Source organism: Coffea eugenioides, chromosome 6, assembly GCF_003713205.1.
Source record: "Coffea eugenioides isolate CCC68of chromosome 6, Ceug_1.0, whole genome shotgun sequence".
In the NCBI taxonomy this organism is placed as follows: domain Eukaryota; kingdom Viridiplantae; phylum Streptophyta; class Magnoliopsida; order Gentianales; family Rubiaceae; genus Coffea; species Coffea eugenioides.
The window spans coordinates 10668666-10682298 of NC_040040.1; the positions used below are offsets into that span (position 1 = coordinate 10668666).

Here is a 13633-nt window from a genome sequence, read left to right on the forward strand (position 1 = left end):
AAAAAGACAAAAATTGAGATGTACGTCAATTTTTAGTTACTTACGATAATTTATGCTATTCAAAATTTTTCACCAAAAAAAAATTTACATATTTCCAATCATTACATCTACATCTATATCACCATTTTTCCTTTAATTAATTTCTCCTGCCTTACTTATTCTTTAATCTTTATAACTTTATTTGACTCGTACACGTCACATAACAATAAAACATTCTTTTTTGTTTGCCTATGTACAACAATTCAATCTTTTATATATATATATTTTATACATACTTCTTAATCAAAACATTTAATTGAGAGTCAAAATTATAAGTAAATACGAATGGTCTACGATCTCATGTCACAAAAGAAAATTCCACGGAGTGAGTATTATTTATCGGAACACGGTAGTCATTGTAATACTACCAAACGACCAATAAGAAGCCAGTAGTAATATTTTGTACATAGAGTCGTTACACGATATTTCACTCATGAATTCATTCACCCCTGAAGTTTCAATAATCAATGGTTCATGGCAATCAATCAATCCTAAGGGAGTAGTAGGAATCAAAAGTATGCATTTACTAATAGGAATGAATGAGTGAATAATCCTAAGGGAGTAGTGTTATCCTAACACAATAACCTTACTACTACAATCCAGTGACTAATATAAGATGCTAATATTCAGCTTTCATCCACTCAAAAAATTTTCAATAATCATTTATTCATTCGTTGATGCTGATATTTAGAACACAATAGTGATAAATAGTGCTAAGCCGTAACTAATGTGATGGAAATTTCTCTACTAGTAGTAATAGGAATGACTATTGGAAAGGTGCTTACCTAACCACATTAATTTAAACATGCAAAGCTAATAAATAACTCCTCCAAATAGATTTTGTGATTATTTATTTATTTATTACGTTGATAGGCAGAAGCTAAAAAAAAGTTTTTTTTTTTTGGCTCTGAAACGCGTAATACATAATGTCTTAAGTAGTTTATATAGTCCTCAGTCATGATATCTGCACGATTGTGTTTGGATTGCATTTTTCTAGATTTTTTGTAAAAAAAAATTACTGTAGCGATTTGATATATATGAGGTAAAAAGGTGATAGAAAAATATGTTTACGGAAAAACGTAGCAATTTTTCCTTGAAAAACTGCTGTCCAAACAGGGCACAATTTCCGACGGCAAGTCTTAGTCAAGAGCCCACTCAGCCCAGCCGCTACACTTCTGTTGTTGTTGTGTTGTGTGTGAGACTTTTAAAAATTCAAAAGAACTGCTGATAGGGAAAAAAAGACCTTCAAAAGAAGACAAAATCCGCTCCACGTTTTCTTTCTCAACTGCCTTTTCAATTTTCTAATTTTCTAGAGGCGTATTATTACAGCAGTTGTTGCAGAACCAGCAGCTAGAATTATACAACTGTGCTCATGCCACCAAACCAAACCACCTGAGTCCCACACAGTCCAAAAACCACCAGTACCGCCGCCGCCTCCTCGGCCTACCCCAGTTTTAATTCACTCCCATTAGAGATTAGATAAAATGTAACCCTCCAGAGTTTTGAGTCTTGACCACCCCCTACTGTTACTAGTTACAGTAGTGAAACCTCTTTAAATCTTTTTACTGCTTCGTATATTAGTAGAATATTATTTTAGCCCCTTTCCCCCTAACGTTTTCCACACAGCCAACTCCTTCCTATTTACCCTGCCCCACCTAACAAATCCTCCTCACCCAGAAGAAGTTTCACCCACATATTTTCACCGTCACCGTCAGAAGGAGTCGTCTCGCACAAGTCACTGCTGCTGCATGGCGATTTTACAAAAATACCCTCCAGATGATCATTTCCCCCCATCCACCCACCACCCCGGGCTATTACCTCCTCCTCCTCCGCAGCGGCGTCCGTGCCCCACGCTCCACGGCTATCGGTGTCATCCACGTTCAGCTCCCTAGCCAGCTTCCTCAACGCAACCCGAAAGCTTCCCATGTCGACGCTCGCCATGACCGTTGAGTCGGAGTCCGAGTACGACGACCCGCAAGACTCCTCGTTGCCGTTGATGGTGACGTAGGCCGACGACGACTGAAAAATCACCGGCGTCATGTACGGGTCCTCGATGAACCTCACCTTAACGTTAAACTGCTGCGCTGACGACGACGAAGCCTCCAAGGAGGAGGAGTCCAAGAGCTCCGAAAGCTCCGTGACAGTCTGGTCGTCGAAAGCGAGCCAGGCCATCACGTCGTCTTGATCCTGGTCGCCGTCGCCCTCGGTTCTGAGCTTTTTCCGGACGACGTCGTAGTCACATTCAGTCGTTTGTCTCTTTCCAGTTCCTTCTTCTTCTTCTTCCATTTTCTTCGCCAGGAGAGCAAAGGGGTGGTGGTTTTTAACTTTTTTTTGGGGGAGAAAGGGTGGACGCGAAAAAAAGAGAGATTTTACTGGAGGAATAAGGTAAGGATGAAGAGGTGTCGGAATTTCTCACATTGTGAGTGGAGGCTGTGGGGTAATGAAGACCACTGGGATTGGGGAGGTGGGCTTATATATGTATAGATTTCGGGTTTCTTTTAATGTTTTTTTGGGGGGGGGGGGGGGTGGTTTGTAGCCTGTAGGCTGTGGGAATGAATGTATAGTAGATTGCAGGAGAATGAAAATGGAGGGAGGGGTGAGTGGTTTTGACTGAGTTGACGGTGCCACGCGAAGAATGAGGGGATTTGGGGTAGAGAGATAGTGACGTGGGGAGTAGGCGATGACGTGGAGGAACTCTACTAGACTACAACTGCTTATTAGGCCCTTCGTTGAATTGGAAGTTACATACTTGATACTACTACCAGTGTGTGTGTGTGTGTATATATATATATATGTGTTTGTGTGTGTAGCAGTGCAGGATTGGAGGGTGGAGGAGGTTAGGGAGGAATCCATTATCCATCTCTCCATGCTAGGACCTGCTAACTAGTCTGGTACTACTAGTAAATGAGGAAGTAGTACTCCACTACTACTTTGCTTTGCTGCTAGTACAGACGAAGATGGAAGCGAAGGATGGATGGATGGATTGATGGTCAAAGGTGATGATCAAAATTGGTTTGCTGAAATTGGTAAAATCAGTTACTTACCGTACTGAAATGAAACTGTGGATGTGGATGACGGATGGTCAAAGGTGATGATTCAAATTGGTTAGCTGAAGTCCGTTCTCGAATTATTTGTCATCAAAAGATTGGTTAGCTGAGATGTGAGTCGATCAGGTGCCTTTTCCGGCCGGGGAAGGTAAAGCAAAACGTTCTTTTAGCAGTCTCGCTTTTTATCCGGAGAAACTCCACCTACCGACTGCCAAGCGGCAGTAAATTTTTTTTTTTTATTTTTATTTTTATAAATGGTAGTAGTACTAAGTACTAACTTCTAGCAGTATTCAATTGAATTCGGGCGTCAGTCTCCCCCTTTTGTCCTTTTTAATCCACGCCACCTCTGAGCTCTCTAGCCACAGTCTGGTACTACCCACCAAAGAATGCTGCTGCCAAGTCGGACTCAAGATGATGGGTCTTCTCCTGCAGTTCTCTAGTTTATGTAATCTCTTATCTTTGTAAGTTTAGTGGGTCTTTCGTATTACCTCTAAAATCTAGTCGACTTCTTATCTCTGCTTAAAATAGGATACCATAAAGCGCAACAACGTTTACCATTTGTGTTTCACCTCAAAAAAATAAAATAAAATAATTTTAAGCGTCCTTAATTTCATCATAGAATATTTTATTGGTTAAATGCACGACGTCGTGCTCGTAAAGAAAAAGAAAATTGGACCGTGTTGCTTGATTTTGAAATGGCATCGTGAAGTTAAACTGTCCAATTTCGGAGTAACACCAAAACGTATTGAACCGTATACAAATTTGTGACCAGATTTTTTTTGTCCTTTTTCAGTTTCCGACGATGCTTCTCACTCCAAGGTGCTCATTTGGAGCTGAGCATAGCATATGAGGGGGGGTAAAACGTAGTAATTCAATAAAGAAATTGAAGAGGGAGGAAAAGTAAATATTTTTTATCCTGCTACTGCTCGGTCTATGTAATTATATGCTTCAATATCTTCAGGGAAACCTTAATATATCTTGCACGACGTAAAGGTCAAACGACGTGTGTTTATGCGATCTAAAAAAATTCAGAAAGTAGAATCAATGAATATATTTGGCCGAAATTGCTAGATGTGCTCTCGATACATAGATTTTCTAATAATTTTTTATCGAAAGGCGATTGTATAAAGTCGGTATAGGCTGTTCCTTTTTGGGCCAGATATCCCCACCCAAACGAAACAAAGATTTTAAAGTGTAAAAATTTGACCTAATTGTGAAGCACGTAATTTAAGGAAACTTATTATTACGGTATAAATAAAGCACATATTCAACAAGACTTAAAAGAGATTGGCTACCTTACCCAGCTGGTGGGTTGCTCGCCGTTATCGAACTTGAGTTGGCACGGTGTGCAACTTTGAACAGCAGTTGAACTCCAACTGCGCTGGAATCTATTTAATCCAATTTTCCGAAGACCAGCTCCTTGAACTACCACTCCTACACAATGCCACCAAACCAAACCACAGCACCTACTACCAAATCTTCCGTCCAAATTTTATCTCATCGGCCGGCCAAATCCCATGCTCCAACAATCCTCAGATCCTTCTCTCAGCCTATTGGTCGTTCTTCAGTAAATTATCTTCATTGTTATTGTTGAATCCAATATTCATTATCCGCTTCACATGAAAATTTCCCAACCAGTTCTATGGAAACAATTGAGCATTAAAATATAAATTTCCTCGTCAAACACCGTAGGCCTCAACTGCTCGCACCCCTAATTCACCAGCATTCAATAATTAGTATCAACGGCAGAGAATGTTGGACCCATGATTGGTAAAATACCGAATCACATACGCAGATCCTACAGAATTGTAAACTGGCAGAATCAAGTCGGAACACAAATTCCACAGTTCTAAATGCTAGAATATACTACCGGCTATTCCAGTTCCTCTACCAAGTACAATAAAAAGAAAATACCCCCGGAGTACAATGCTAGATACAGAAACAGTTTTTAACAAGAAGTTCAGCTGCTCAATGAACCATTAACTCTCTCAAGCCTTGGAAGTGCACTCGATTACATGATCTTTGAAATGTTGGAGCTCAGCTAAAACCTCATCCTCAGGCCTGTATAATAAGTCAGTCATGCGCCATATCTGCAAATTACAACCACCAGATGCAAAATCAAGGGAAAACCGTCAAGAGGGATCAAAACCAGTAGAATGCTACATCTGCCAAGAATACCACCACCCCCATTAAAGAAGAAAACATCTCATACCTGTAACGTGCCCCCACCACCGCTACTTTCACCATCATCAGAAACACTGACAACCGTCCATGGATCAGAGGCATTCCAGTGAAAGTCAACAACTTTGTCCCTGGAGAACATATAGAGAACATTTTCACTATCAAAAGATCTTAACATTGTCTATAGGCCAACAAGCATGCAGATAAGAGAAATATGTTTGCCCTTAGTACTGAAATTACGACTGAGCCAGTAAGGATGCAAATCAAATGCTTTTTAATCGTTTAGACTAGATAGAAACGAAAAACAATAGTAAGTTTTTAATTGTGTTTTTCTAAGAATAATTCACCATGGTCCATTGTTGATGGCACACAAACATTTTGATTTGACACAGCCAGAGGCAGATGGCAAAAACAGAATATCTCAAGTTAAGCAGCCAGAAGTAAAGATGATTTCTGCAAGTCCAAAATATAACTTAAATATCATTTAGATATCACAATACTTTTAACAAACAAATGAGTTGTCCCTGTGCAGGTGAACCACACATGGATTGAATAGACTAGGTTAGCCACCAATAATTTACTGCATAGTGCTAACTAACCTGTGCCCAGCATGTTGGAAAAATAACCCAGGAGGACTACTTGGAGACCTTGTCCCGCTTTCTATCTTTTTGCCAACCTACAGGACAAGCAAGGAAAGAAATTAGTCTCATAGTAATCAGATGGTATATATGAGATGCACATATAGTCAGTTCGCAGGCTGATGTGAGAAGCTGATTACAATATTTTCCTATCATAGAATATGATTTGTCAGAAATTTCTTAACCATAGCCCTCTGTAGAAGAGTTTATAGCAAGCCCATAAATAACGAGAGCGCAAGAGAGGAGAGGGGGGGGGGGGGTTGCAGAGAGAGAGAGGCTTCAACACCTTTTCATAATCCCAGATGTTCAATAAACCATCCTCTGCAGAGCTCCCAAAGACAGTGGACTTGTCAGGAGACCACTGGAATAGAAAATAATTGCTTGGTTATCAGAAGTATTCAATAGATACGTATAAATTGAAAGATTCAAGAACAAAATGATCACCTGAACACAAAGAACAGCAGCTGTATGACCTTCAAATTTATGCACTAGTGACTCGACTCCATCAGTTGTTAGTTTCCGGCGATCAAACAAGCGAACAGAGTGATCTGCAGACCTGAAATAACAGCATGACTCAACAAAGCTTCTAAAACTTTTCTGCAAATCAAGTTGCAGAGATCTGAACACATTATGTTTGGAGTTTCACGCATACAGAATTCCTCACAAATGTTTTTGGCATTTGCATTCCAATATCCATTGTACCTTTTACCTCAATCAAATGACAACACACCCATATCATCCTGGTAAAGCCCTCCTACCAGACCTCCATATGACACTTAACATTTTTGTCTTTAACAAATTTCCCTTTGGGGTACTCAAGCTTTCATGTACTCTATCCTATTTACTTGCCTCCAGTTATCCTTTGATCTCGACTTCTAGCCATGTACATGACATACAACAATCTCAGAGACCATCCGCAGTCAAAATCATTAGATTTAAACGTGAACTGGTTATTCTGCTTGTACAAGAAGCCCTCACAACAGCAGAAGTCATTTGAATATTGACGTTGTCTAATGAATCAGATACTTCAAGTATACTCTCCTTTCCTTCTCATAGTACTCTAGAATAACGCTACTATCCTTGTTAATTTAACTGAAGGCTAAAAGAGTTTTTTTGCATTATAGATCCAAAAAAAAGTGGAAACCTGGGTCACATCACTTGAGTAATTTGGTGACACTAATATGGGAACAATTAATAGATAAAACTCTTCTGCAGACAAATCTCAAACATCTATCTAATTCTGCCTATCAACATTAGATTACAGACTACAATTAGGGAAGGAAGTTAATTTCATTCAAGAAAGAAAAGGGGCAAGAAGTTTGAAATCTACAATTTAACAATTGATAATATTCTGTGTGAACCTTTTCAAGTACCATAGGCAATACTTAGTTTGGGAAAACCACGACAAATACAGATAGAGCAACACAATTAAGTTGCATCTTCGAGAACCAACAATCCTGGATCAATCAGGTTGAAAGAGTTGAAAGCAGAAAGGAAGCAGAATCTGCTACACCAACAAGCTGATACAACTGAACTTCTTTTAGATTTAACAATTCATAAAGAACTAGTAATAGCTTGAAGCACTACAGTGTGGAAACGAGGAAACTTGTAGAAACAAACCACATATCCACAAGCAATATGAATATGGGCTGTGAGAAGCTACAGTTGGATAGCATCAGCAGCCATATCTTTAACAACATGATGACACTCAAAACAGTTTTAACGTCAATAGAAAGAAATCCCTGATGCTTTACAGTTACAAGCATACCCAGTGAGAATCAGGTTTTGATCATGAGGATTCCAATCCACACAGTGGAGATCAGCATTATGTGCCTTTTCAACCTATTTGAGCAGTGAAAAAGGAACTCCAGATTAATCCAAACAATAAGTTTGTACAACACTAATAAGGAACTTATATTGAAAACTAAGAAACAAGAGTGATAAAATAATCCAACAATAAATTTGTATAGCACTGCTGAGATATTTATGCTGAAAATGAGGATAACATGCGCCAAAAATTGATTTAACGAAACATTAGCCAGTCAAGGCCAACACCTAAAACATACAACACCACATTCCTCACAGCATGGAACCAATTATGCAATTTGGAGTAACAACTCGAACACCTTAAATCTGTAAAACCTATGTTCTTTTAACCAAAATAAGCATAAAAAATAATTTAAATGTCAGAATTCTGTACAAATCTGAATAACACATACTTGAAACAGAAAGGAGGCCCCAAGTATAAGGCCATCAAGGAAACACCACCTTACCCTCAAAATTGGGTTATTTCCAACACGTGCATCCCATAATATTAGGCAAGAATCATCCCCAACACTACAGAACTCCTGTGAACTGCATAAAATTTCTAGGATTATTAATTTCAAATGGCCGCACAAAAGGCTCAACGAAAATAACTTAATCAGGGGAAAAAAAATCAAAGACGGTATCCAAGTTCCCCAGTTCATTTCATGGAACCATTTTCAGCAAAAGGTCCAGGAGATCAGGTCCAAACATCACTACTAAAATCCAGAAGCATATTGTTTCAAGGCAGTAAAAGATGGTCCAGATACATTCAAAAAGGATTACAGCGTAACTCAACGAAAGCATACCAGAGAACACCAGCTGAAATCAAAAGGACCTTCCTTACTAAACAAGGATCAGAAATACTGCCTAGATTCAGCCTAATGTTTGTTTCCCTTCACAAAAGTTGGGTCCATGGAAATCTAATCTTTGTAGTAGGTTGGACCAACATCAATCATTAGCAACATGGATAAATCACGAAAACCTTGTCAATTTTCTTTCTGTTTAAATCACCAAATAAATTTACAATAGCCGAAAAAGTAACCTTGATGGGCAAAACTGCACATCTTCAACAGTGTCATCATGCCCCTGAAAAATACCACGTGGTCCAACAGGACTATTATCAGCAGTTTTCACAATTGACCCAGTAGAACCAGTTGCCTTTGATGCATCTGCGGCCGATGCAGATATGTGGTCATGAATACTCCAGAGAACCACAGATTTGTCCTTTCCTGTTGAAAAGGTCCATCAGCTAAATATTCTCGAAAATATGAACTAAAGATCTATCTAATAAAACGCATCACAAAAAAAATCAACAGAAGTTCAAAGTTCATTCAAGAGAACAGCATGAAACCAAGACATCATTTGAGCATGACATTAAAAGAACATCACACAATTATATTATCTGATGGCGCACTCATAAGATTTGCTTAACCTCTTTTTTCTGCATTATTCCTTTTCTATCCACCCCTCTGTCAGAGTGTTGATGTTGGGGGTGCTGGAGGAGGGGTTAAACCACCAGCAGGCTTTCCCTTGGGCAGTGATGCAGTAATCACTTTGATGAATGAAAGGAAACATTTACAGAATATGATCACAAGTAGTAGTAATAATAAATAATAATAATAATAATAATGCAACTTTATAAACAGGAAATATCTAAAACAGAATTACTTTGAAAACTGCAACCACTTGAACAATAACTAATTTCCAAAAATGACAGGAAAAAACCACAGTAGCATCATTCCAACCTCCAGAGAGCACAAAAGGCTCAGTTGGGCACATTGCAAGAGCAAATTCAGCATTATCTTTGTGCCCCATCAGCACCTGCAAAACAAAAGAAGGTTATCTTGGATTTTTATAAAAGAGCATGTTGCTGCAGTTACAAAGTCCACAAAACATATTGTAGAATTTTCATGAGAATCCCAGAGAAACAAACAGTTATTGATTAAGTTCTTAGAAGAAAGGAACTTCCTTCCCAACAGATGAAACTAAAAATGAAGGAGAAAAAGAAGAAAGAAAGACAGGAGAACTATACTTGGAATACACTGACAGCAAAATTTATTGTTTCAATGTAGTTACCAGCCTGTACCAATTACTGCTTGGTCCTGTTCATTTTCTTTTCCTTTTTTTTTTTTAAGTCAACTTTAGTCAGAACATGAAAAACTTCAATTAAACCACCCAAGATTATTGGACACCTTACACATTTGTAAGTGATTCGAAAGCAAGAGAAGAAAAGTACACAACAAGCCAATGAAACAGAATGGTCTTTGAACCAAATCCCAATTCCATGACTACAAGAATCTGACCACCGAGCACATAGTTAACAACAAAGGGAATAATAACTGCAACACAAAGTGGTTAATTGTACAGAACAGTATAGCAACTGATGATATTTTTCTGTTCTACATTTAGAGCTGAGCAGGATGCGACACGTGCAGGACCAAGCAGTCATCAGTCACTTGCACAACAAAAGAAACAAAGAAACAAAGGACAAATGAAACAAAGGATCAATATGAATTACCAAAAATAATTTTTAGGGCAACGCAAGAGAATGCTTACCAGATCAGGACGAGACTCAGCAGCTCCTAGAACAGCATGCCTGTTCGGTTGAGCTTCAATGTCCCAAATGAGGACCTAATTTGGAAGCCATTAAACTATGTTAAAAGATTCTCATATTCTCCAGAAACGAGCATAACATCAGTGAGCCACTTACTTCAGGGCAATCAGTATGCGTCGCAACAATGTTTTTATTCTGAGGAAGTTCCCTGATTCTGTTTACCTGCAATATGATTGTATATTACCAGACTATAAGCAAAATTCCCCCGGACCATGAACCAGTGAATATAAGAAATCTTGAATATGTAATAAAGATTTATAGAGATTATCCGGATAAGCAGCAAGAACACCAAACCAAAATGCAATGCACACAAATTAAGCAATACATCGGATCATCCAGGAATTCCAAACAGTGATGCTAGGATTAAAATTCGAATTTCGCTGATGACAGTTAGTCACTTTTTGTGGCAGCATAACATTCAGCAGCATGCTTGCAGGTAATACAAGCAACATGTGGAACTGAAAATGTTACTTGACAATACCTCTCCAGGATGTATGATAGTCTTGTACTTCTTAACAAATGGTGACCTTGCTTCTTCATTAAACTATCAACCAACCAATAACAAAATCAGCATAATTTGTTGCAAGTCACAACTAAAATAAAAGATAAACATGCTAACATAGATTAGGATTACATTTGCTATGTGATTTTCAGCAGCAACCCGAGGCTTGACAACATCGCAGTTCGCTATGATCAGTGTATTTGGTACTGTATGATCAGTCTGTTGGGTGAAAAAAAAAAGGATCAACATGAGAAAATATCGGTAGAATCACACATTCTAAATCCAGTAACAACCATCCTCTCTGTAAGCCTGAGGTTGAGTGTGTGTTTTTCTGAGACAGCAGCCAAATCAAACTCTAATAATAACAAGCCAATAACTAATAAATAATAACAAAAGCACTGAACATCTCCATTAAACAACAAAATTCTACCTATGGTGTATCTCATCATTTGTGAAACATATGTAAAACCAAATAAATAAAAATTAACGACAAAGAATATCTAGTTATTAACAAGTAATACATCAACCTCACAGCTTCAAATATCCAAATCATTAAAGAGCGGCACACAACAACATTTAACAAAAAAAGAAAAAAGGCATAGAACACCATACATAACCAGAAAGCAGAAAATGGAAAACCGTTAAAAATTATCTGAAGAAGCATAAAGGAACAGCACAGATACTAACTTAAATTCAAAAAACCTTGAAATGCAAAGCAAGAAAGAAAAGAAAAGAAGAAGAAGAAGAAGAAGAAGAAGAAAAACGTATAATAGCTCCATCAGAAGTTTGAAGAACTCAAGTGACTTTTGTTTGTGGAACAAATCCTAAGGACTGATTTGCAACAAACAAGATATGAAAGTGATTTTTCACTTCATAAATTTCAGGTAAGCATTCTGTAGATACATACTTGTTCAGAAAGGTAAAGACGCTGCCGATTCTTGAAGGCTCCCTGCTCAAGCAGTGGGCCCCACCTGCTCACAAAGGAAAATGCAGAGCACGCACGGGCGCATTATCAACAAACAAGTTGGGAGCACTCTGAGTCACGAAATATTCAAAATGCCAAGGCCAAATGCATGTTGATCAGACAAAAAAAAAAAAATCCAATATCACATTTAAACGTGCAGAACCAAAGATGCTCCTCACAAGAACAAGAAGCGATGAGCAAACAATAATCCTCCTGCTAAAATGTAAGACAAACTATAGCTCCAACATCAAAATAAGCTTCACTCCCTTTCACAAGTATGAGATGTGAAACACACAACCACGCCAATTAGATCCTTCCGACATCTACAATTCAAGCATCTGCAACTGCTACGGTTGGTGAACAATAATGCTAAAGGCTAGATAATGGATTCATACCCCCCCCCCCCCTGAAAATATCAGCTGAAGAAAAAAAAATGCAGGTTTCGCAGCGCGAATCTGGGAGCGTAATATCACATTTCACAGTAAAAGCCAAGAGTGCATTCTGTCATCTTCTACAAACAAATGTAAAACCCTAACCCTCGGAAAAACCCTAGGGCCCCCCACAAAAAAAAAGGAAAAAAAGAAAAGAAGAAAGCAAGGGACGCGGGAAAAGAACGCACCGACAAGAGAGAGAAGGCCAGACGAGGTTATGATTAGCCAACCAGTCGTAGAGAACGGGGACGAGAGATTTCCACTGAGAATACTTCTCGTCAGAAGAGGAGCTGCGCTTGTCGGCGCCTCTCATCCTGGGGACTCCACCAGAAGCAGCAGCGGAGGCTTCTCTGTCGGTGTCGGCTTTGGCTTTAGTAGAGCCCTTAGGTCGACCTCTCTTCTTCGGCTGGCTCGGCGGAGGAGAAACCGTCTCCATTGGCGAAGTGAGGTTTTTCTAAGTTAATACTACTAGTACTACTTAATAATTATTTCCAAAAAAAAAAATCTTTGGGTTAAAAAAAAAACGGTGTCTCTTTTTCTCTCACTCCCCCCTCTCAGTCAATCAGCGTAGTGAAGTGATGGAGACGGACCTACACAGAGTAAAGGTGTAATCTCCCATGCCGTAAGCTGTAAATTAATTCTATATGTATGGAATCTTTGGGAAAAAATCTTTGGGGAAAAAAAAAAAACGGCGTCTCTTTTTCTGTCACTGATCTGGATGGATGGTGTAGAAGACGGTAGAGAGTAGTCAGTAGAATAGAGAGTAGAGTAAAAGCTCTGCAGCGTCCTTTTGGGCCGGAACGCCCCACCACCAGTCACTAGTCCGAACGTAGCATCAGCGCGTTAGGCCCGGAGCGAAACCCGCCGCATTAACACTTCATCTGCAGCGCCTACCCATTATTAGTAGTATTCTTTACCTTTTTGTACTTCTTTTTTTCTTCCTCTTTTTCTTTTTCTCATCTTCTGAAAGTTTGTGCTTCCAATTTAATTCATAGGTGTAGACAGAATTCCGATTTAATTCATAGGTGGATTTGGGCCTAGAATAGATTCTATTTTTTTGAGAGTTTACAAAAAAAAAATAGAATAATTGAAGACTCATAATTATGATATGTTTATATTTTTCAATAATTTGGTTAATCCAAACAAAATAATTACCTCAAAATGGTTTGCATAATATCTTCAATTTATAATTAAAACTGCAACTCTGTACAGAGTTAATTCCACAAAAAAAAAAACAGAAAAGAAAACAACGAAAACTCACCACCAAAGATGTTACCCATTGGGTTGAAATTAGAGCATATCCAAGCAATACAATTACTACTTCTACAACAGTCGCTTCTACCATTACTACTTCCAATTAACCAATCCAAACTTTGGGCTATTGACCACCATCAAGTCCTTAAAATTTGAT

At 38.6% G+C, this 13633-nt stretch overlaps 2 protein-coding genes across 2 annotated transcripts; both read right to left on the minus strand.

Moving 5' to 3' along the window:
* Window positions 1–1292: 1292 nt before the first annotated feature.
* Window positions 1293–2533, minus strand: LOC113776022. Its single transcript, XM_027321086.1, has one exon. The coding sequence runs from the start codon at window positions 2323–2325 to the stop codon at window positions 1681–1683; it is 645 nt and encodes a 214-aa protein (XP_027176887.1). The 5' UTR covers window positions 2326–2533; the 3' UTR covers window positions 1293–1680.
* A 2253-nt stretch (window positions 2534–4786) lies between these two features.
* LOC113773414 (WD-40 repeat-containing protein MSI4-like) lies at window positions 4787–13055 on the minus strand. Its single transcript, XM_027318057.1, has 15 exons — window positions 12411–13055; window positions 11735–11798; window positions 10960–11046; window positions 10807–10869; window positions 10422–10487; window positions 10268–10342; window positions 9457–9532; window positions 8754–8940; window positions 8179–8260; window positions 7674–7747; window positions 6350–6461; window positions 6192–6266; window positions 5867–5943; window positions 5299–5398; window positions 4787–5176 (listed from the first exon to the last, which is right to left on the minus strand). The coding sequence occupies exons 1-15, from the start codon at window positions 12656–12658 to the stop codon at window positions 5075–5077; spliced, it is 1488 nt and encodes a 495-aa protein (XP_027173858.1). The 5' UTR covers window positions 12659–13055; the 3' UTR covers window positions 4787–5074.
* Window positions 13056–13633: the final 578 nt, after the last annotated feature.